General features: G+C 34.5%; 1 protein-coding gene across 3 annotated transcripts in view; it reads right to left on the minus strand.

The window, feature by feature from the left end:
• Nucleotides 1–261: 261 nt before the first annotated feature.
• MDM1 (Mdm1 nuclear protein) overlaps nucleotides 262–24,848 on the minus strand; it is a 29,125-nt gene continuing 4,538 nt past the window's right edge. The window contains exons 3-15 of one of the 3 annotated variants that reach the window (XM_036864591.1): nucleotides 24,433–24,806; nucleotides 23,190–23,324; nucleotides 19,206–19,373; nucleotides 17,833–17,936; nucleotides 17,652–17,751; nucleotides 12,244–12,273; nucleotides 11,734–11,909; nucleotides 10,365–10,658; nucleotides 9,223–9,335; nucleotides 9,018–9,127; nucleotides 4,042–4,294; nucleotides 2,355–2,414; nucleotides 262–1,114 (exon numbers count right to left, since the gene is read on the minus strand). In XM_036864591.1, the coding sequence (XP_036720486.1) occupies nucleotides 1,002–1,114; nucleotides 2,355–2,414; nucleotides 4,042–4,294; nucleotides 9,018–9,127; nucleotides 9,223–9,335; nucleotides 10,365–10,658; nucleotides 11,734–11,909; nucleotides 12,244–12,273; nucleotides 17,652–17,751; nucleotides 17,833–17,936; nucleotides 19,206–19,373; nucleotides 23,190–23,324; nucleotides 24,433–24,806 (2,030 nt within the window). In that variant the 3' untranslated portion in view covers nucleotides 262–1,001. Of the gene's footprint in view, nucleotides 1,115–2,354; nucleotides 2,415–4,041; nucleotides 4,295–9,017; nucleotides 9,128–9,222; nucleotides 9,336–10,364; nucleotides 10,659–11,733; nucleotides 11,910–12,243; nucleotides 12,274–17,651; nucleotides 17,752–17,832; nucleotides 17,937–19,205; nucleotides 19,374–22,919; nucleotides 23,064–23,189; nucleotides 23,325–24,432; nucleotides 24,807–24,848 lie in introns of those variants that run through there. The other 2 variants (XM_036864592.1, XM_036864594.1) reach the window with 2 other exon arrangements.

Here is a 24,848-nt window from a genome sequence, read left to right on the forward strand (position 1 = left end):
AAATAAATTTTAAAAAAGTTCTTAAAAAAAAAAGAAAAGTTTGTGTTAAATTTTTAAAAAATGAGTTTGCCTTGGAAATTCTACATTTTTCCTACATTTGTGCAAAAATATTGTGGACTCAGTTTTGCTGCATTTGGACAGCTGCAAAAGAAGTATGATGTGTTTAAGTTGTGAGTAGAATGTTTTTAAAAAATAATTATTTGTTCCAGATAATAACTTTCTAGAGAAGCCAAACCTTTGAAACCCTTGAAACAAACAGAACTGAAACACCTGATCAATTTTTATTTCAAAATGTCTACAAAGTTATAATTCTCCATTATACAAATAATTTTTCAAAATTCAGACATTATTCAAATGTAAGCCAAAGTCCTTATACAAACAGAATACACACAAAGATCAAAAATATACATATTCTCTCAGCAAACTTTGTTACATAAATAAGAAAAGTATATACAAAAGCTGGTATTTTCAATCTAAAGAACAATTATTTTAACACTGTAACCATATACAGAAGGTACTAAAATAAAAATAAACACCACAGCAAAAGTTAAAGGAACAACAAATTCATTTTATGACATCTACAACTGTAAACATACATAAAGCCAATCTTGGGGGGAATGTATACTTCACACTTATATCTTAATTTTTACTTCACTTTATTCATTTTTAAGAATATTCTCTGGATAGGTGAAATTCACAATTCTACCAGCTACCCCTGACACCTAATACAAGTTAGAACATGTGAAGAACTATATACTCTATGTCTTTGTACTTTGGGACAGATGCAAAACGAATTCTTCAAAAGTTAAATTTTTATGAACCTGTGTTAAAAATTTTCCAAGTAAATTGAATTGGCTATTGAAAAATCAAACAATTCTTTTTAGGTAGGAAATGTTAGAAAAAAATCCAAACACTTGCAGTCTTAACATAGTAAAGCAATAAAGAAAAATTATGCCAGTGGTTCCCCTAGATAAAAGCAACTTAACTAGGTGTATGTCTAATTATGTTTTGCCCCAGAAATTCTCCTTCCTTCTCTGAGCTCGTGCCAGAGTTTGAAAAGCCCGGAGACTAGAAGCCGCAGAGCGAGCAGAAATCTCAGATAATCTGTCCTCATCTGCAACGAAAGAATTATATTCAGTGCAAAAAATATGTCTTATAAAAGTACTATGTTTCAAAACATTAACAGCAAATTAAAAGCATCAAGATTTGTAATGTCAATACTGACTCTGTCAGAAACCAGTAATCTTTTAAAATATAAGATATCAACATTTTTAGGATAGTTCACAGTAATTTTCCAAGTTTATCATATTTAGAAATCAAACATTTTAATGTTAAATGAGCATCTGTTTCCTTCCTGAAATCCCACTATGTCATTACCTAAACACTTGGCCTGTGATTTCAGTATTACTCGGAAACAGTTCATCATCATATTGTCTTGTCCTACTTTAAAAAGCACAGCTGTTTGAGCAGAAGAACTTTAATGTTTTAAAAATGAAATGCCATACCTTAACATGGTACTCACATCACATTTCTAAAATAATTTCACTTAATGTAGAAATAATGTCTGACTTTAATACGCTACCCTTCATTATTACTGAAATTCCACAATCTGAGCAAACAAATCTCTTATCAAGTTATTTGTAAACACTGTTCTTCCATTAAAAAGAAAACAGAACTGGATTCAAAGTGTCCAGATATTGGCATTTCAAAACATAGCAACTTGATTTCCAGCTCACTGAATTCTGAAAAATGTCTCAAACTTGCTAAGAGAAAACCTTTAATGTGTGTGAAGCTATAATACATAAAGTATTAATTCAAATTTACTTTCAAATTTGAAATTTAAAGATTTAGTAATTTCATACTTCTTAGGGTGAATTTAAAATAGTAATTTCAATTGTTCAACATTGAGAATTCAAAATTCCTCCTGCCACTATTAGAAGCAAATGAATTTGTCAAAACGAAAGAAAAAAATTCATTTTCCCAAATTATATATATTTTAAGAATGTACAGACATATGAAAAAAATGATGCATATAATGCTAGGCCAAATTCCTGAGCCACCAGCTACCCAGGGTGTAAAACAGAGTACTGACCTTAGGTGTGATGCTAGGCACAATCTCTTGCCAACTGTTTGCCTTAAAAAATATTCTTCAAGGCTTATTTCCCAGTTTACTCGTTTATAAAATGGGGATAATTTCACCTTCTTCACAGGGTTTCAAGGTTCTAATGAAATGACATCTGTGGAAGTACTTTGTAAACTATAAAGTGCTAACCAAATGTAAAATCATACTATTATGAACTACTATATAATATAACATTATACTTTTATCTTGTGTTCTTTGACTATTAAAATACCTTCATCATTAAAGGTTTCTTGCTGAGGTAACTGGAAATTGTTCATCCTTGATTTTCCCACTTAAAAAAAAAAAAAGCCAGAAGAAATTATCCTTCAAAGCCACCCAACAGTGTATCTTATTTATAGTCAACTCTAAGTGAAGGTAGGCTGTCAGAAAATTTATTAATTTTATAACTTTAATAGAAATTACTGCCAAAGGGCCATTCATTAATTCATAATGTACTTAGCAAATATGTAAACAAACAATGGATAATCTCCTAGGATTCTTTTCAATGATAATACTGATCTATTCTAACTTTAAAGAAATACAGTAAGCTTCTCTTTAAAGATGGCAGTTGGACTACACACATCTACAAAGTGATATAAACCCACAGGACAACGAAAATGGGAAACAAGAAAACAGTAACAAAATTTTGGAAAGTGGAAAGCAAATGGAAGGGCAGTGAGTATGTGGTCATCATAGCCAAGTGAGCTGAATCCTAAGGCAGCAGAGGAGGGAAACCAAGAAGCAACCAATTTTCTCCCCTGATGGCTGGGGTTTTGGGAGTTCTGAGTACCACTGAGAGTTGGAGCGAAGGTAAAACTGAATCAGGAATCTAGTTGAAAGTCTTTCTACAGAAGTCTGCCAGATCCTTCTTCAAATTTGTACAGCAGGGTAACTCTCCCAAAAGAGGAATGGAGGTCTCATTGCTAGAGAAGGTTTATCAGAGCTACTTTGACTGAAGAATACCGGATTCAACTGGGGGCAAGGAAACCATATTCAAAGTAGGGGTATTATATATATCATTTATCTCCTCAAACAGATAAAACATGCCATCCATGAAATAAGAACTGGATGCTGTATAAAAGGAGTATGTAGTGTTTAAAAAAATCTTAGAAATTAAAAATATAGCAAAATATCATTTAAAAACTCAAGTAGAAGATAAAAATTAGTGACCCTTTCAAATTAAAACAAAAAGACAGAGATGGAAAATAGGAGAGGTAACATAAGAAAATATCATGTTCAACATGTCCAACATCTGAAAAATAGTAGTGCTGGAAGGAAGAAATAGAAAGTGGAGGGGAAGAAATTACTGACTAAATAACTTAAGAAAATTTCCCAGAACTGAGGAACATGACTTTTCAGATTGAAAAGGTCTAGTGAGTACTAGCAAAATGAATGAAAAGGGACCCACTATAAAATTTCAGAGCACTGGGTATAAAGAGAAGATGCCAAGAGCTGCCAGGAAAAAAAATAAAGCCACATACAAAAGATCAAAAATAAAAAGAGCTTCAGACTTCTCAGTAATAATAGTGGACGTTAGAAAACAGCAGAGCAACACCTAATAAAACCAAAGGAAAATATTTTATGACCTTGAATTCTACATCCAGGCAACATTTGGTAATGTATGAAGACATCTTTGGTTGTCACGCCTAGGGAAGAGGTGCTATGGCATCTAGTGGGTTGCCTGTACGTTTATGGGAAAGAACACGAAAGACACCTCACACTTAGACCAAAGTGAACCTGGGTACAGCACAACTGAGTGTTCCGGAGATGAGATTTTTTCTATTTAAAGAAATCTATTACATTAACTAAAAAACTAAATAACACAATTTTTTAATATAAAGTATATACTCAGAACCTTTGTATCTATCAGAATAACACTTTCATTTTAATAGACAAAAAACTAAAATCCAAGTAATTACCATTATGCTGAAATTCTGGATCTCTCAGGGAGCCCTGAATTCGACGAGAAGGATGCCAGTAGGATGGGGCACAGGGTGGAGATGGAGACTGCCCAGGTGTGTTAGTTGGATTTTCTGGAATTTTTGATACTGGAAGAGTTGTCTCAGCAAATTTGGGGACATTGGGTTCAGAATCTTCCCTCAAAGGCAAGGGATCAATTGTTTTTAGGCCAGCAGCTGGAGAAGTCAGGAGGGATATAGCACGACTTTCTTTCTAAATGACAAAAACAAAACAAAACACATATATGCATGTGTACATATATAAACAAAACAAACATTTAAACACACAAAAGTATATAACCATAAAAGCAGTAGGAAAAAATATGGGGAAAATTTATGTAACCTCCATGTGGGGAAGGCTTTATAAGCCTAACAACCGATATAGATAAAGATATTTAGCTAAATAAAAACAAAAAATATGTAAATATTAAAAAAATAAAAGAAAAATGACAAACTTGGGGAAAATATACAACTTACTGGACTGACAATGAATTATTATCACTGTTACATAAATATTTCTTTAAAAGTAGTAAGATAAACCTAATTTAAAGGTAGAAAAAGGATACATATCAGCAATACATATACATACAAATTACAAATAGCAAACATTCCACACCTCACTGATAATCAAATAATTTCAAAATAAAAGCACTGACGTAGTAATTTTTCACTTACCAAATTACAAAGATAAATTAAAACAAACAAACAAACTATAATACCCTGAGCTGACAAGGATGTAGAAAAACTGGCACTCTTATCCAGTGTTACTGGTAGGACAACCTTCCAGGGGAGCTGGCAAAATATAGCAAAAACCTTAATACTGTGGCTCTTTGGCCACACAATTAATAATTAGGGGTATTTACATAAAAATAGGTAACAACAATATGAACAAAAATGCAGGTAAAGAATGGATTTCTTTAGAGCATTTTTTCAAAATAAAGTAAAACTAAGAAATAACAACAATAGGCATCTAGTTTTAAAAAATACATTTCAACAAAAGCATCTAGTTAAAAAATAACTATAGTATAACTACAGATCGTACATCATGTCACAATTAAAAATCAGATTATAAATTAATGGTATGGAAGTATGTTCACAATACATTGCTAGGTGAGAAGAATATATTATGAAAACTTATCTACAGTATAATAAACAAATACACTATATATCTAAACTTAAATTCAACAACGGATGTTTCTGAACAGTAGGTATGAATTACCTTCTTTTTTGGCTTGGTCAGTATTTTCCATTTTTCCACAATGATAATATATCATGAATGGAAAAGTCCCTGTATAATTTTACCTTTTAGGAGAATGTAAACAAGTAAAATCAAATATAGCTCCAAACTTTCCTGATCATTCCTTGTAATTGTTGCCTTTAGTTATTAACTTTTGAGTTTATCAATGTAATGTTCAAAACATTGCTTTCTGACCTTAGGCATCATTTTCTGCAATTAGAGGGCTTATTGCTTCAAAGGGGAGATAGCCTGGGGTCTCATCCAAAAAACCAAATATTTTAAAATCAAGATCTAAGATAAAATCACAAATTTTCCACTTGCTTCCTTTTAATTACAAAGATCTCTTATAAAAATTGTTCTTTTGGTTTTTTCTTTTTGTACACATATATGCAGAATTTGGAATTTCTGTCAAATTGGTTTCATTATTGTTAAAACCTGAATTAAATCTGTAGAATATTTGTAATACATGGGGTTCCCAGGTTTAATTTAACTGACTTCATGATCTGTTCTTGAACCTAAAAGCCTCCTTATTGGCCTCACTGCTTCTACTCTCCCCCAGTATAGCCCATTCTCCACTGAGTAGCCAGAGTGATTTTAGTTATCAAGTGTATCAGAGATCTGTATTTGCTTTACTGCTTAAAATTCTCCAAGAGCTTCCCAGTGCCATTAGAATAACATCCCACTCCTTACCCAGCTCCCTTGCCCACTCCCTTTCCACCCTCATTCCCCACCCTCTCCTCTGCTTTCTCCAGGCTCCAGTCACACAGGCCTTTTCACTCTCGATGGAACGCTCACTGTTGTTCACCTGCACTTGCTGTTCCTTCTACCTGGAAAACAGTCTCTGGCCCAGATCTCTGCATGGGCACCTCCCTCATCAGCCAGGTCTTGCTAAAATGTCACCTCCTCAGAGGTGCCTGTCCTGATGACCCAAACTAAAGCAGTCTCACCCACCCCTTGGAGGTCATTTGCAGTTTTATTTAATTGATAGCACTTACTACTATCTGAAATTCTTTTTAAAAAAATCATTTGTCTACTTCTCCCAATGAAAATGTAAGTTCCACGATCGCAGGAATTTTATCTTGATTACCAATGAATCCAGTGTTTGGTACATAGTAAGAGCACAGTAAATTCTGAACTGAGTGAATGAAAATGAAACTCCTGATATTCCCCTCCAAAGATGGCTTTCATGCAGAGTTCTCTTACTCAGTGCATGGCACTCTCCAGCAATCCTGCTGCGCAAGTCAAAAACCTAGAAGTCATTATCCAACCCAGCTCCAGACCTTGACATTGTTCCCCTTACACAATTCTTCAGTTTCACTCACGTCTATGCCCACCCTCTTTAGTCCAAGCTATCACAGCTCCCATCTGGACTACTGCAATGGGCTCTCAAAGGTATCCACAATCCACTCTTGCCTTCCACGGCAGCTAGAGAGATCTCGCAAAACATAAATCAATCACAACACTCCCATATTTAAAATATTTCAGTCATTTTCCATTTTACTTGAGATGAAAGAAATTCTCAATATTGCTGTCTCCCTGCCACACACTGTACTGGTCTTTGTTTCTTAAAACTCTATGTCCATGGGACTTCCCTGGCGGTCCAGTGGTTAAGACTTCACCTTCCAATGTGGGGGGTGCAGGTTCGATCCCTGGTCAGGGAGCTAAGATCCCACATGCCTCGTGGCCAAAAAAACAAAATATAAAACAGAAGCAATATTGTAACAAACTCAATAAAGACTTTAAAAAAAAAATGGTCCACATCAAAAAAAAAATTAAAACCAAAAAAACTCTATGCCCTTTCTCTCCATGGGACTATGGCATATGCTATGCTTCTCCTCCCCTCCCTTTTTACCTGGTTAACTCTTCTTCTTCCTCTATATCTCAACTCAATTATGACTTCTTCAAAGAAGCATCCTTGACTTTCAAGAAGCTTCCTGATCTCCATGACTAGGTCAATTCCTTTCAGAACAGCACTATATACTTCTTTGAAACTAGTATTAGTTTTAATTTTACTTTTTTGGGGGTGTGATTCTCACAAGACTGTAGGTTCAACAAAATCATGTACCATGTCTATTTTTGCTCATTATCACAACCACAGCATCTAGCATGTAAGTAAATGGATACGAAACATCTGCTGAATGAATGAAGTGAGCTAACATACACTCGGGTTTTTAATATCATTTTTAAAATGTATAGATGGTACTTGACTATCAAACTAATATCATGAGAATTCTACTCTCAAGTCTTGTGAGACAGTGTTGTTTAGGGGTTAAAAATGTGGGCTCTGAGAACAGACTGCCTGGGGACAAATCCTACTCCACCATTATGAAGACTGAACAAATTAACACATGTAAAGTACTTAGCACAGAGCCTAGAACATAGTAAGTGCTCAGTAAATGCTAGCTATTATGATCATCCCCACAGAAGTTCCCCAAATTGCTGCTGCCCCACAACACTCCCACAATTCAAGGTATGTCATTAAAAGTTAACAATGAAAATATTTCTGGATAATATAATATAGTCTTCCTAATTCCTATGGTAAAAAAAAGAGATACAGAATGATATTAACCAATGGCAACTGAATGACAGCGATAATTCATTGCAAACTGAATGACTTAACAGATTTAACGTTATTATAATAGTAGCTTCTGTAAGAAAACAAAGGAAAAAAATGACTGTGTACAGTGAGTTTAATGACTCTTCTGCCTACCAGCAACCAAGGGGCAGACAATGGAAAATAACCAAATCTAGCTCCTGGTACAGCTACTGCTATGATCCAAATGACCATCACCTCTTGCCTGGATATTGTAATTGACTAACCAGTTTCAAGCCCTTGCTCTTGCACCCCTACTGTCTATTCCCAATACAGTTGCCAGAGTGACCTTGGAAAAACCCAAGTCAAATCATATCACTCCTCTGCCCCTCTAAAGGCTTTCCATTTCATTCAGAATAAAATTCAAAGTCTTTGCTATGACCTATAAGGCCCTACACAATTTAGTTCCTCATTATGCCTCTGCCCTCATTGCCCATCCTATTCTCCCTTTCTTGCTCTCAGCTCCACTCCTGCCTGTTCCTCAAAGAATCAGGTACCTTCTCACCTGGAGGACTTTGCACTTGCTATTCTTTTTGCCTGGAATGCCTTCCTAGATATGCATATGGGTCAGTCCTTCACCTGCTTCAGATTCTGCTCAAATGTTACCCTCTCAGTGAGAACTTCCCTGGCCACTTCCCACTCACTTCCCCTGCTTTATTTTTCTCCTTAGTTCTTATCACTATCTAAAATACTATGTATTTTACCTAGTTATCCTGTTTATTGTCTCTCTCCTCCACTAGAATGTAAGTTCAGTGAGGGCCAGGATTTTTACCTGCTCCTTTCACTGCTACATCTCTAGTGTTAAATCAGCACCTGGAACATAGCTGGAACAAAACTGCCACAGAAGATGCTCAATCAATAGTATTGTTTTTCTTCTCTCTCTTCCTGTTGTCACTACTGACAAAAATTGAAAGTATAGCAGAAATACAGTGCCACTACCCAAAAAAACAATTCAATGCCTTTGCCTTCTGAAAGTAAGTTAAGAGCATCATCTCCATATATGATAGGCAGAATTTTCTAAAATCTGAACTTCTCATTCACTTATTGCATGTGACTAAAATAATCACTTCCTGAAGAGATATTTTTCTCCAAAATATAAATATTTACCTTCCTAAAATCATTCTTCAAAGTTTCTAAGCCATTCTGAGAGGACATTCTTTTTCTCTGTTCTGCAACTGAAGGCTTCACTTTAGATGGAGACACTAAAACAGCACCACCTGGAAAAATGCAAAAGATGCTATATTTTGATTAAACTAAATTATCATGTAGAGAAAGCAGGTGAAATAAGAACTGCACAGTGTTTGCCTGTTACCAACAGCTGGAGTGGTAAGATCGTGATGAGTCCTCTGGATTCCACCAAGTTCTCTTAGCTTTGGAGTAGGAAGCCTGCCTCCTTTTCCTGAGGACACAGAAGACGATTCCGACCTACAAATTAAAACAATGATGAAGCATGTCCTCCAGAAAATATAATAAAAAAATACTTTGCCATCATTATGCAATTAAACTATAAACCTATAAGAGAAGGGCATTTTGTTTCTGAAAAAAATAAACAAATCTACACACAGTTAAGAGTAACTGAATATTGGAAGAGAGGTGAGATCACTGCAAGTCAGCAACACACCAGAGAATTCTTCCATTAAATCAGAACCTAAGTTGCATATTAGCTGCAAAACTCATGAATGAATGATAAGGGCGTTGGACTATGGACAAAAAAATACCATAACCAATGGTAGAGAACCACTCCCCAAAGCAATCTGCATATAAATCAATGGAAATTAGCTATTTGCAGAAATCACTTATTTTATTTAAAAAAAAATTTTTTTTAACATCTTTATTGGAGTATAATTACTTTACAATGGTGTGTTAGTTTCTGCTTTATAACAAAGTGAATCAGCTATACATATACATATATCCCCATCTCTCTTCCCTCTTGAGTCTCCCTCCCACCCTCCCTATCCCACCCCTCTAGGTGGACACAAACCACCGAGCTGATCTCCCTGTGCTATGCAGCTGCTTCCCACTAGCTATTTTACATTTGGTAGGAAATCACTTATTTTAATATTACCAAACATCTTTTCTTTCTTTTTGGTAGTATAACCATCTAATAGTAAAGAATATCAGTTATTTTCTTTAAGTCATAAAGTCATACTTCCAGAGATATCTAGCAAATCATAATTAGCAGGATATAAATGAAAATAACCCTAACTACTTCCTCCCCAAGTAGCTCAATGTTCAAGTGTTCAATTACCAAGTAATGGTGACTCAAATACCTGAGTGAATCAAATTATATAAACCATAAAGAAATGCCTATTTCATGACATTAAAGTAAAATCTGCTCTTTATTAGTCATAAAACCAAAAGTGTAAACCACTATAATTAATTAGTGACAAAACGAAATACATATTAACTGTGAACAATAATGCGTCTATATACTGATTAATTTAAAACGCTCACCCTTCTTTTATCTTGTCTGCTTTAGATTTTTCCTGTACTTCCAACTTCTCTAGTTCTCCCACATTAACCTGCTTGTCCCTTTCCTCCTCTTCCTCCTCCTCTCTTGGCTGTTTCTGTGTGTCTTCAGTGGTGTTCTCTGCATCCCAAGCCAGACGCCTTCTAACAGGTATGGGAGCATCTGACACACCCAATTTCTCTGTGGTAGTTTTCTGGGGCTGTTCTTCCAAGATAGGTCTTTTTTCTTCTAGTTTTGTAGAAGGACATTTCTGCAAAGTCTTATGGCTTGTAGGATCTCTGCATAACAAAAATAAGTTTTATTTTAAATTGAGTAGTTTGAGGTTTCTAATTGATACTTATTTTAATAAGTCCATCATTGCCTTCCATGGTTCACAACTCTGTTTCCCACTGATATTGCCTTGCCCAGATACTGAAGAAAAAAATCGAATTAAGAGTTCATTTTACAATAGAAGTTAAAGTTACAATCTATTAAAATATTCCAAAATGAATTATATTTATCTCCTTTTACTCCTCCCATCACACATACATGCCTGCACCACTGCTGATAAAACTCACATGTATCTCTCGAGTGGCCTCTGCATACATAAACTAGGACCCCCTCACATGGCCTAACTTGTTCAGTTACTCAGTTAGGGTTTGTGCACAAACTCATGTGTACTTATGGATCAAATAAGCTGATTCAAATTTTACATTTTAGATATATTAATCTTTTCAAGTCATTGTTAAAGAACAGATTCTGTGATGAACTTTTAAAATCAGATGTCGCATAATTAGAATTTAGAGTTAATTTGGTATGTATGGCTATACTAATACACTATAAAAACCAAAAACTATTTTATTTGCTACAAATCGATGTGCTATTCCTCTTAGAAACAGTTTAATTGTGTTCACTTTAAAACCCAAAATAGCAGAGAATTCTTCCGTAGAATCAGGGTGGAAGTTCCATATTAACCACAAAAATCCATTAATGAATGATAATGGAAATGTACTAATAGATAATATTCTCTAAGTTTTTATTATTGTTACCTTTTTCTTTTTGTTTTACTTTTTAAAGTTTTTTACGTCTACTGTATAGTCATCTCTAGTCTACTCTTAATCGCTAAGAAGGAATATTATAAACTCCAATCTTCCAGATTTAAATTATGTATTATTTCTACCCAAGTGTGTAAAGCAAGTATGTATAGCTTTACTTTTCATAGAGAATAAACTAAAAATAATGAAATGTAATAAGTGGCTAGTATATTTCCATTTGACTAGACAACTTTTGAGTCTTCATATCATTTTCCTATGTAATTCCATGATCTACATAATCTATAACATACTTTTCCACCATCCACAAATAACATCTCACCCAGCAAGATCTAGTGCTCTAATGTTGGTACTAATGGTTCCTTCTGAGCTCGTGGTCGAGGAGACATCCCAACAGTGGTTGTTTTCAGACAGAATCTGATTCAGATGGTCCCGAGAAAAATGAGTTCCCTGAACTCGTTTCCTATAAAACTCAGCCTTCTCTCGGAGTTCTTTAACCTATGCAGGAGAGTTGAGACATCATGTATCACTGTAAATGCTCCTTTGCAAATATCACCAGGTAGCATATCCAAGACATTGTACAAATACAGCCAGAGACCAAGGAGAAAGAAAGGCAAAAGTAGCCACATACATTCATCAGACTATGTGCATTTTTAAGCAGAAATTAAAACAGTCAAGCTGATGCACAATGCAATTATTTTACTTCAGGCCAGCAGGCAGGGAGAAATTTGCAGCAGCTAAGAAAAATATTGACACCTACTTCTTACTTCAACTGAAATTACACAAGTACTCTATGCATTATTACAGATTTAAAAACTCAAAAGCAACCAACCTCCGCATACCACATGGCATTTAGAGAACCCTAGAGGAGGAATACAGAAACATACTTAATGACAGGTTAATGCCATAATTGAATATTAATGGGAATCACTGAAATACCTTATTATTTTTCCTTCTAGATATATACCAAACTTGTCAATCAATTTTTTTTTTAGTATTTTCAGTAACCAAGACACTTTAACATTGCCTTGAAAATCAACCACATTCTTGCATGGGTGGAATGCTGTCTGCAACAAGGTAACCTAATTACTATTTCCCCACCTCTGGAAGAGTACTGACATGCTAGAAACCCCTAGCCTCAGTCTTTACTTCTAGGCTTATATACACCTGCTGCTACTACTACAGAAGCTCCACTGAGAGAGTCATGAGGCTTTCCCCTCCAAATTCCTCAACATTCCCTTGTAATCAGCAAAACCAGTATTAAATACATAATTTAAAAGGATATCCCACAAAATAATAACTGTAATATATTCGACAAAGCAACAGGATACCAAAAAAAGTTCTGATGAACTATTAATATAAGGTGACTTGAATTCCCTAATATGCAAATAACATATTTTCACATGAAAAGGAGTCTTTTATACTCATTGAAACCCTTTCATTTTATACATCATGCTGCCACCTTCTGGCTTCCCTGAATACAATTCCACAATGTAAAAAAATTAAGTTGCAGCTTAAAATAGTTTTGAATAATCTGCTTAAAATAATTTATTCTCAAAAAACTGTATAATTTTTTCCTATCATAAATACAAATATTAGCCTTAAAAGGATACCTGGATACTGTCTGCTAAAATCGCTTTTCTCATATTATGTAACAACCTAAATGGGAAAAGAATAGATACATGTGTATGTATAACTGAATCACTTTGCTGTACACCTGAAATTATCACAACATTGTTAATCAACTATACTCCAATATAAAATAAAAAGTTAAAAAAAAAAAATAAAAGCCAAAAAAAAAAAAAACAGCTTTTCTCTCACTTAAAGGCAAAAAAGCAAATAATGAAAATTGGCATTGCAAAAGCAACTGGAGAAACATATCCTCAGCTCCTTAAGGAAGTACTACTGATGCAGAGGGATGCAAGTGCTACATCTCTAGGGAATCAGACAAAGCAAAGGACAGCGCCTGCCAGGGCAAAAGAAAACACATAATCCCAACAGAGTCCTACTGCTCTAATGAACCAAACCTGAAACATTCCTAAAAGATAATTCAAAATATTGTTTTCTTCACTGTTAAAAAAATTAAGTCATGTTCATTTATCATTTTTTTCAACTCTTATACTTTAAAGGAAATTACTAATAATGGTTTTTGCATTTAATAGGTATTGAGTCTGTTGAACTCTTAACCAGTGTATTCTGAATGCATGGGAACCTTGTAATAAAGTGCCTTGATATAATCCAGATTTTATTTCTAATAAGTACCCCCATGCTTCAAATGTGTCATGGTCACTCCATCACCTACATGATAAAATCTTCATGCCTTAGGATCACTTCCTCCCCCCTGGGTTCTCAAAGCCCTTGGTGCATATCCCCACTAGTACTTATTTCATTCTTCTGGAATTATTGCTTGTGCCATTCTTCCCCATTAACCTATGAACTCCTTGAGGTGAGGGAGAATGTAGCCTTTCAACACTGATTCCACAACCTGTCCTGAGTATGGACTAAGCGCTAGGCCTAACCTAGACGGCTGGTAGCAAAGATAAGCAAGAAAGTTCCTGCACTCAATGTGCTCGCAATCTGGTAGAGCAGGCCGACCTCCTCCTATATGATAAATCATTATCATAATATTGGTAAGATCTATGCCATAATAAACAAATGAGATATAAACTGAAGGAGTGGTTTCAAAAGGGGGTCCTACCAGTCCTGCACTGTGTGTAGGGTGGAGCGGGAAGGAGCTGCAGAGAAGGCTGCATTCTATCCATGCGGGAGGACCTCACTGATTGATGAATGAGAGGATGGACGAACATCCCCTCCATGTACACAGTGACCCAGTTTTATCTGACATCAATTTTTTTTAAAGAAGGGAGGGGAGATACAGAAATTCTGTAAAACTTTATTCAGTTCTGTTGTTACTGACATTCAAAACTCAATGTTTTAAATTGACTTTATTAGCAATCTTTGTTAATAATCTTACTACTAATGTTATATTTTACAAATACATGATTTTAAACTTCTGTAATCCTAAACTAAGATGAAAAAATAGGACGCTGATATTTCCAAAGTAAGGTGTTCTACTAGAAAGAGAAAAAAAATCAACGGTGTGAACTCAGTATTAAAAACAATCCCTACAGCCAAAAAAAGGAGCCACTAAAAAGGATACGAATAAACCATGCCTAACTCAGTTAAAGCCACACACACACCCCTTTTCAGGTCAAGTAACACCATCAGGTTACATAATATTAAATGCTATAAGTAGAACGTTTTCCTTTCTGGATTTCTTTTCCCAAATTAGGAATTCAACTGAATTGTTTAAAATTTATATGTGAAAAATTCAAACTCAGAAAACTGGGGAATAAAATATTCCTTTTTCTCAAAATCATCCCCTGAAAATGAAGAGTCATCTTATACCTAAAAGTCCTTACAATGTCTGTCAAATTACAGAATGTCTCAATGTGGCACTTCATCTTGAAACAAAGTCCTATTTCTGGAAGACACATTAGAAAAAAATTATCTCAACCATAGCAGTGGGAGGATTGGAAGACTACCAAACAATCAGGAAAAAAAGACATTTAACACAGATCCAGTAGTTATTCTGAGGATTGGACTTAACAGTTGCAGTTGCTGATTATTATTAAAAAACAGCCTTCAAGCGAGCATTTTAAAGAGGAATAGAGCCACTGGTTATAGTATAGAGATAACAAATATACAACCACTGGACAAATAAAACCAACTACCCTAATGTTATGTGAATAGGAACTTGGGACACAGGATAAAATATCTAGTGACTAGACTATAAATAGATTAAAAAAGTACAATATCTCAAAGAAGAAAGAGGGAAATGAAGATGATACATGGACTAGAAAACTGTAACATGATTCAAAGTGCGTTAATATTCTAATGATAAAAAAGTCGCTGATGTCCAAATGCATTTGACGAGTGTGAATAATATTCCATGAAATGTTAGGAGTAGGAAAATGAGGGAGTACCTTATATGTGGGTACCTCAAAATCAGCCACATACAGTAAGTATCTTCCAGGGAAAAAAATGTAAGATATAAGAAAATATGGCCCATATTAAATGTCTATGACCTGATCGACTAAAACTATTATCACTATCAGTGATCGCTAACCTCATAACTAAAAATTCTTATTCTTTTCTAACTCCAATTTGTTTTTTTGAATGATTTTGACCATGAAGTTAAGGCAAACTATTCTACTAATTTAAACATTTTCAACCACCAATAGCAATTAATAAAACAAACCTTCAGAAAAGTCACATTACCAAGATATTATAATAGGAAATCTTAAAGACCGATCTTAAATTAACAACAAAAACAAAAATGTTCTCTTCCACAAGGGCAGGATAAGGACTGTCACATTATCACGACTCCAGACATAACAGTCCTCTGATAAGGACTGTCACATTATCACGACTCCAGACATAAGTCCTCTGAGTCCATTAAATGTTTAGATCTGAGGCCTAAATACCAACACATCTTAGTTCAAAGAAGTTTCAGACTAAGGGATAATCTTTCCAAAACAAGGAGTTTCTCATGAACCCAACCTAGTGAAGTACCCGAACACGAAAGGGCAGTGGCTGACACCTAGCAACTGGCCACACACGCCCTCTATGGCCACACTCTGTTCCTGCCTTTGCCTGGGGTTTTCCCTCATTCCCCATCAGACTCCTCAGGCACAGAGATCCTCACCAAGGTCTGGCATGGTCAGAAACTGCTCAAGAGTATAATTTTTGTGACTTTTTGTCTGAATTAAAAAAAAAAAAAAAATCCCACAAGGACTCAGAGGCAAAAAATATACAAATCAATTTTCACTGCAAAGTAAAGGAGCTGTTACAGTGGAGGATTACTGGACTGAATGTCAATATTATGACATAGTATGAGTGTGTTTCATGTTTGGTAATTGCAATCATTGTTGCTTTTGTTGTGGTCATCCATGTACAATGTTTGGTGTCAGTCTATTATCTCTTGTAAAAATAAAATACAGTGTGTGTGTGTGAAAAAAAAAAAAAAACTAGAAAGTACACTGGTTAGGACTCAAACCTAGTGTTCTGGCTGAAAATACTACGTTTTCCCTAATACACCACTATTACCTCTTTTGCATGACCTTCCCTAAACTACCTATTAAATCTAACAGTTCTCCTTGTAAAAAAAAAAAAAAAAAAGAAAAAAAAAAAAAGAAACTGCTCAAGAATTCAAAACTGACTCAATTCCTTTCTTCTGTCATGGCTGCTTTCAATGCTCTCATTTTTAACTTGATTTCACCAGGGTGAGTATAGAAATTTTGCCCCCAGTAATATTTAGTTGGCCAAAAAGTTCGTTCAGGTTTTCTGTAACATCGTATGGAAAAACCTGAACGAACTTTTTGGCCAACCCAATATCATCACCAGGACATAGGTCTGGGAGCTGCCAGAGCCAAGAGCCAGAGCTCAAAGTGCCAGAGGCTCATTACACATAACTGTTAGCCATGGTTCAAAGTACAGAGCTAAATAAGATTCATTCCCCATCCAAATTATCCCTCTCTTTATAATGTCTAATCCAAAATGTTCTCATTTAGCTTATTCACACAAAAAGGGGAGCAAACCATCAAGATGTAGTTTAAAAGATGCTAACTACACAATAACCAAAAAAGCTCCACCATTTATCCTTTGGCTATAAGAACCTAGTACTAAACTAGCACTCACCAATTCTAGAATTACCCTTTTCTTCCAACCTTTCTTTAGGATCCTCAGAATTTCTCCCATATGTCAGGGTATCCCAACACTAGAATTCAAACCTCTATCAGCACAAGCCACTCCTTCCTTGTGCTTGCAGACTGCACTATTAGTACATGCTAACAGGGCACGTCAGTCAGATAAACTAATCTTGAAAAATTAATCAATGTTGAATTGAGAGAGTAGAGGTCTGAAGGTTATAAAATAATCAAATCTATAATGCTACAATTCTATAAACTGACTTCATTAACATAAATGTTTGATTTTAAAAACATTTTTAACTTTAAAGACCTTATAATAATACTAATCTTTAAGCTAGTATTTAAAAAAAAAGTAAACACACTGATAAACTATATCCTCATACATACAATTTAAGTCCCTGATACTTTTAGTGCTATTACCGCATCATACATTTTCATATTGTCGTCTCTATTACTAGGTGAAACTATTGCGAAATTAAACTGATATAGTGCCAAAGAACATGTGGGCTTCTTGAGCTTATATACTCACCTGATTTGGTATGTTTTCCTTCACACGTGTCCAAGTCCCAGCTTTATATAAATACTGGGCTGGGCTCAGAAATTTTGCTCTATATTCAGAATTCACCTTCCTAACAGAAATGAAATGAGAGTAAATATTTCACCATGTTGATCATCTAAATACCATGATATTATTCTTACAAAATACATACCCAAGCCTTTGATGTCTCCAAGGAGTAAGTTTCTTTTTAGGCGGGTTTGAGTCTTTTGATTCCATCTCTGCTTCTAATTTTAAAGGATCATCTGTTTTATTATACTAAAATGAAAATAATTTAAACTTTTTATGCTCAATTTATGTTATACATTAAAGTGAAAACAAAGATGTTATAAAGTATAACTGGATACTGAATTACAATTCTGTTTTTAAAAGTAAGATTTAACTACTAAAGATAACATAGAATTCATAAAAAATCAACAAGCAAGTTTTGAAACTAGTGTATCTGGTTAGTTTCTTTAAGTATATAGCTCAGGATATGGTTTCATTTTCTAACAATAAAAATTTTAGATACTTGGCTAGGAAAAAATTTTAATTAACAAACATCTAAATAAATAAACTTTATGTTAACGACCTATTGAACACTGGTCTTACATTTTCCCTTGATATTCTAAGTTTACATTGAATTGTTACTCATTGGGACCTTCCATTTAATTACTGTAAGTTAGCACACAGCTTTACTGAATAACAATTCTTTTTTTTTTCAAGAACATCATAGGTCCAAAAAGTATATATATTATTAAACATATACATCATATATAATATATATGTATGACTTATATATATACATATATAATTTTTATATATGTATATTTATATATATATAAATCATTTTACTTTTAGTCATATAATTTTTATTCTTAGAACCCATAACATTTCAGGTATGACATTCCAGGAGATCAAAAAATAGGACTTACCCCTGATTTACCTATAATTTACAATAATTTTAACCTGATGCTGTAACTGAAACAGCTGTAATTTCACACAGAGAAGTAGGTGTTTGTATATACCAAGGTAAATCGTGTGAATTACACCTGCTATAATTTGGCATACTAAAGCTATGGTTTAAAATACATGTGTGTATGTGTGTTTCTATCTGATTTCCACTATTTAATTTAAAGTATGTGTTTCTATCACCACTGTAACCCCTGGAGCTCACATTACTATAAGGACAATCATTTGATATTAGACATAGCAGACTTACCTGCTGTGTTGCTAAGCATTCGCTGCACTGTATTATACTTAATTATTTAGATCTGTCTCCCCACTGACCCAAGAACTGCTTAGGGCTTAGTGTAGTTATCATTGTATTCTCAGTACCTACCTGGTGCCTGGTTTCTACCAGGTGCTTGATGAACATTTGACATTTAGTGAATAAATAAACAAATTAGTGAACTAGCTAAAAACAAAATCTCAAATGGTGATTAAGTAAAAAGAAATTTGTAAAGTTCCAAATGGTGGTAAGTAAAAGAAAATGTGGAGAGTTTCAAATCATGAGGATTTTATTTTGTTTAAAGAACTGACAAATACCTTCTTTTCAGGAGATACTGTTTCAAAATTTCCGTTCTCCTTCAAATGATTTCTTCGTTTTGGTTCTTTCACTGGAGATAAACCCTTAAAATTTCTTTTGTATTCAGTTTCATGGATGACTGAGTTACCTTTGAATTGTGGAACAAATTTGCTTTTATTGTGGAAAACCTTAAAAAAAAATTACTTTAGTTTAGTTTTTTGTTAAATATATAGAACTTCTTCAATTGCTTAAAAAATTTCACGTATAAAGTTGAATCATAGGATACAAAAAAGGGAAAATTATATACGATTGTAATTTCATTTCACATATCTAATTAACATCCATTGCAACAAAAGCAAAAATAGACAAATGGGATTGCATCAAACTAAAAAAACTTCTGTACAGAAAACAATCAACAGAGTGAAGAGACAACATATTGAGTGGGAGAAAATATCTGCATTCATCTCATAAGGGGTCAATATTTAAAATATTTAAGGAACTCAATAGCAAGAAAACAACCCAATTAAAACATGGGCAAAGAGGCATAAAAACAGACATATAGATCAGTGGAACAGAATAAGGAGTCCAGAAATAAGCTCACGTGTATATGGTCAATTAACTTATGACAAAGGAGCCAAGAACATACAATGGCGAAAGGGTCTCTTCAATAAATGGTGTTGAGAAAATTGGACAACTACACACAAAAGAATGAAAATGGACCACTGTCTTGTGCCATACATAAAAATTAACTCAAAATGGATTAAAGACTTAAACGTAAGCCCTGAAACCATAAAACTTCTAGAAGAAAACATAGGCTAAGCTCCTTGACATGGGTCTTGATGATGGTTTTTGGATTTGATACCAAAAACAAAGGCAACCAAAGCAAAAATAAACAAGTGGGACTACATCAAACCAAGACACAATATTTGCAAATCATATATCTAATAAAGAGTTAATATTCAAAATAATAAAGAACTCATAAAACTCAATAGAAAAAAAAAAGCCATCTGATAATAAATGGGCAAAGGAACTTTTTTCCAAAGAAGACATACAAACGGCCAACGGGTACATGAACAGGTGCTCAACATCACTAATCATCAAGGAATAAATCAACATCAGTGAGATTTCATCTCACATGTTAGAATGGCTATTATCAAAAATACAAATGGTAACAAGTGTTGGCAAGGATGCAGAGAAAAGGGAACCCCCTGTCCACTGTTGGTGGGAATGTAAATTGATATGGCCATTATGGAAAGCAGTATAGAGGGTCCTCAAAAAATTTAAAATAGATCCAGCAACCCCACTTCTAGGTATATATCCAAGGGAAATGAAATCAGTATCTCAAAAGATATCTACACTCCCATGTTCATTATAGCATTATTCATAGTAGCCAAGATACGGAATCAGTCTAAGTGTCCATGGACAGATGAATGGATAAAGAAAATGTATTATTATCCAGCCTTAAAAAAAAAAATTCTCTCACCTACAACAACATGGATGAACCTGGAGAACATATGCTAAGTGAAATGAGTCAGGCACAGAAAGACAAATACTGCATTATATGATCCCACTTATATGTGGAATCTAAAGGAACTCATAGAAGCAGCGAATAGAATGGTGGTTGCCAGGGACCAGGGGGTGGGAGAAATGGGGAGATGTTGGTCAAAGGGTACAAAGTTTCAATTATGCAGGATAAATAAGTTATGGAGATCTGAAGTACAGCATGAATATAGTTAACAATACTGTATTATGTACTTAAAATTTGCTAAAAGGATAGATCTTAAGTGTTCTCACCACACACACAAAAAAATGGTAACTATGTGAGGTGATAGATGTGTTAATTAGCTTGATTGTGGTAATCATTTCAGAATGAATACATACGTCAAAACTTCACATCATACATCATAAATATATAATTTTTGTCAATTAGACCTCAGTAAAGCTGGAGAGAAAATCCAAAGGTCAACTTTCTCTACTCATTACTATGTTTTGAATAATAGTTATTGTAATCAAATAATGCTTAAGCCAAAAGAAATAATGAACCATATCTTTTCTCCCCCAAGTTCCCTACCCCCCTATTAGTTTGGTAATGAGAATAGTAAAATAGGCAGATTTTAATAATATGAAAATACACATTAGCTTTACAAAGCAACTCTGTTGTCAGCTCTGTCTTTCTTTCTTTTTTTCCTCCTTGACATGAATTTTTTTTCCTCCTACAACAATAAAAAATTCTTAACGTTTTGAATATCTGACATATGCATTTGCTCAGGTTTTTTCCTTTGCTTATTTTTAGCTTAAAGCAAGGAAAAAAACAGGTAATTATCATGTTTCTATTTTTAAATGTTTTTTCTTTTATCTTTAATATTTCATAATATGGTTTCCATTTCATGGTATATTACCACTGATTACAAAGAAAGCAAATAGATAAGATATGGAGTTCAAATAAGGTATATTATTGCTTCACAACGCTGAATAGTACACCTTCATACAGATCACAACCAAACAGTATATCTTTTTAAGTACAGTATAACCTCAAGGACTCTTCTGCCAAAAATTGTTCTGACTCCTTTACATATTAATATAAGACATCCTTTCAGAAAACAGGTGTCTGATAAAATAGAACAGAACAGCTCCTTTAGAAGTTCCCTATCAACAAGCTTTGAAAGTTTCTGTCACAGAGCTCTTCAATCCACAGACCTGAAAACTGATATGCTTTCAACTAACAAAGAGCATTTGCTTCCAAAAAAAATTCTCTGAAACCCTCACTAATGAAAGCAATAAAGCTAGTAGTGAAGGTATTGCTAGTGATTTATTACTTCTGATACTATAAAAAGAACATTTCTACACAATGCTTTCACTGAAGTATGCAGAAGTTGTCAACAGGGCTTTGATTTGAATCACCTCTACCTTAAAGGTAAGATATTCTACAAAAATTGAACAGTCACAATTTTTAGGTTGTAAGTAATTTTGCAGGTATACTTTCTATCCAAGAACACTTGTGAGCCAGCAAAAGAAGTACTGATTCTATTCACTAGGTTTATAAAGGGTATGTATTGATTTATGTTATTTTATGTGTCCCTAAAACGTTATATAAATTTCAGTTTTTTTAAAAACTGAGTAACAAGTAAGTAAGCCTAAAGCTGCTACAATTTGTAGGATAACACTGGTACTATCTTAGTGTAAGATGACATGTTATTATTGTCTTGCTGAATCTAATTATCCTCTCGGTCCTTATGGGTGTATAAAGTATACAGGTGAGTGAGAAAGAAAAGACTAAGCTGTCATAAGCCTCTGGGGATATTCTAAATGGAAGTATTTCCTACCTAAGCCTAGGAGTATAGTTAAGAACATAAGTGAGCTAAGAACTGTCTGGAGAATTATAGTAGTAAAACAACAGAGTATATATTAGTAACGGTAGTCTAATACTAAAATTGTGTGAGGATACAATGAAACCTAATACCACATTTAGTTACCATTATAGGTTTTGAATTTATAAATATAGTTAAACTGACAATTCCTATCACTGCTCATTTGATATAAGGACAAAATTATATATCTTGCATCACTTTCAACCTATTTTGTACTTATTAAAATAAATATCCAAAGCAGTTACACCTTTCTTAGAAGACAGAAAACATGCAATATATTAGTCAACAAAATTCAACATTTCAGAATAAAATCAATTTAACAATTTTTTAATAAATAAAAAAAATTCACAGCATGCAAAAACTTACCAGTCCTCAAGTTTTCATTACCCTGTCTCATATTTAGTATATGTGATGGATCTGGCAACAATGATCATCAGTAGCCTAGGACAGTATAATATTACTACTATAAATCAGAAGTAATAGGATGATTTTAGCAAAACTCTCATTTTCACGTTTCTAGAACCTACCTTCAGGCCTTCTTAAGTATCTAATTTCTTTCAGTTCTTAGTTCTATGTAAATCTGCAACACTAGATTAGATGATATTCCAGAAAAATGTATTGCATCCATTAAACTACCTGATTGGCTGCAAAAGCTGAAGCAGTTTCTTTAGGGGTCTTCCAAACAAACTGCCTTTGATATTCAGAATTTCTCAAGACATTATGTGAAGGAACAACAGTCAGTCCAGCTTTTTTCTGTAGAAGTCTATCCAACTGTTAGGGGAAAAAAAAAGTCCCACTCAAAGTCATTAAAATATCTATTCAAACTTTTTTTTTTTTAACTGTGGTAAAAAACGTAGAACATAAAAATCAACCCTCTTAACAAATTTTTAAGTGTACAGTACGGTATCATTAACTATATGCACATCGTCATACAGAAACCTTTCTTCAATTGTTAATCTTCCTTTAAATTGTCAAACTCTTTAAAATTCCCTTAATACCGTCAAGGAATTACTGTGCATCCCAGCAAAAGATAACATTTCTCTCATCGCTTCTCGGCCTTTTGGCTAAGATCAAGTGTAGATAACATTTCTCAGTCCCTTCCTACCAATTATGCATAATTGAATATATTACTAAGAAACAACAGCACATTACCTCGTCCACAGCTTGCTTTGGGGACACCCCTTCCCCTGCCCACCAGACTTACATGTCACCTTCCTTGATTCCCATGCCCCCTGGTTTTCCAACACTTCTAAATGCCTCTCCGTGGTTCCAGTCAGCGGTGGACATGAGATGGGGAGGAAGCAGCAGAGAGGAGAAAAATGGGGAGGCAGTGAGGCATCTGCACAGGTCCCTGCAGCCTCTGCTTATGTGCTCACAGGGACCTGCCGCAGGCCAGCTGGGACATAAGAGAGCAGAACTGCAAGATCTTCTGAGATCTAGCCAGACCTCTCCTTTCTTTTGCATTTTGTCAATTGAGACTCTGTTTTTTCTGCTAGTACACAATAAGAAATTGAAAAGGGTCTAGGTATAAGTCAGCTCACCATCCCTGCCAGAGGTAATGGCCTACTCCCTTTCTCTGTCTCAACTTGATCTGTCCCTTAGGACTCAGGTGCTGATATATGATAAATAAAATCCAGAGGCAGGCTGTGCACCCAACGAAGGGATATCTTAGTAAAACCAGTACAAAATGGCAACTATTAAGAAGAGAACTAAGTCATAATAACTAAAGTCAACAGCCTCTTATCAACTCTTCTACAGACACTGGACAAGAAAACAAATAATGGAAAAATTTAAGCACAAAATGTAATATTACTGAAATGATGATGAAATTTACAAAGAATTCTACGCTTCTGAAAGGAAATACAGTGAATATACTTACCCCACCATCTACGTTTTCTGAAGGAAGCTTGGTAGAATGTTCCAGCTCCACATTTTCATTAACTGGTACATGATTTGCTACTACATCCTCCTTATTTTCCACAATATCTGAAGCCCCTTCAGCTCTGGAGTCTGCAGAGTGAGATCTGGTTCTCTTGGGAACCCTGGAGGCATCTAGTGCAAGAACCCTTTCTTGGTTAACATCTTCTTTTTGTTCTGCTTCCTGTGGTTCTGGTGTTCTGGGGGCTTCGGGTTCTGGTGATACAACCACAACGTTCTCTGAGGTAGCTCTAGTCCACTCAAGAGATTTTGAAATCTGTGGGTCATGGTGAGGGACTCTTCTTTTGGAAATAAAACTTGGCTCTTTTGTGATTCCTACAAAATATAATATACAAAAATAGCAGATACCAAAGCATC

Source organism: Balaenoptera musculus, chromosome 10, assembly GCF_009873245.2.
Source record: "Balaenoptera musculus isolate JJ_BM4_2016_0621 chromosome 10, mBalMus1.pri.v3, whole genome shotgun sequence".
NCBI classification, from domain to species: domain Eukaryota; kingdom Metazoa; phylum Chordata; class Mammalia; order Artiodactyla; family Balaenopteridae; genus Balaenoptera; species Balaenoptera musculus.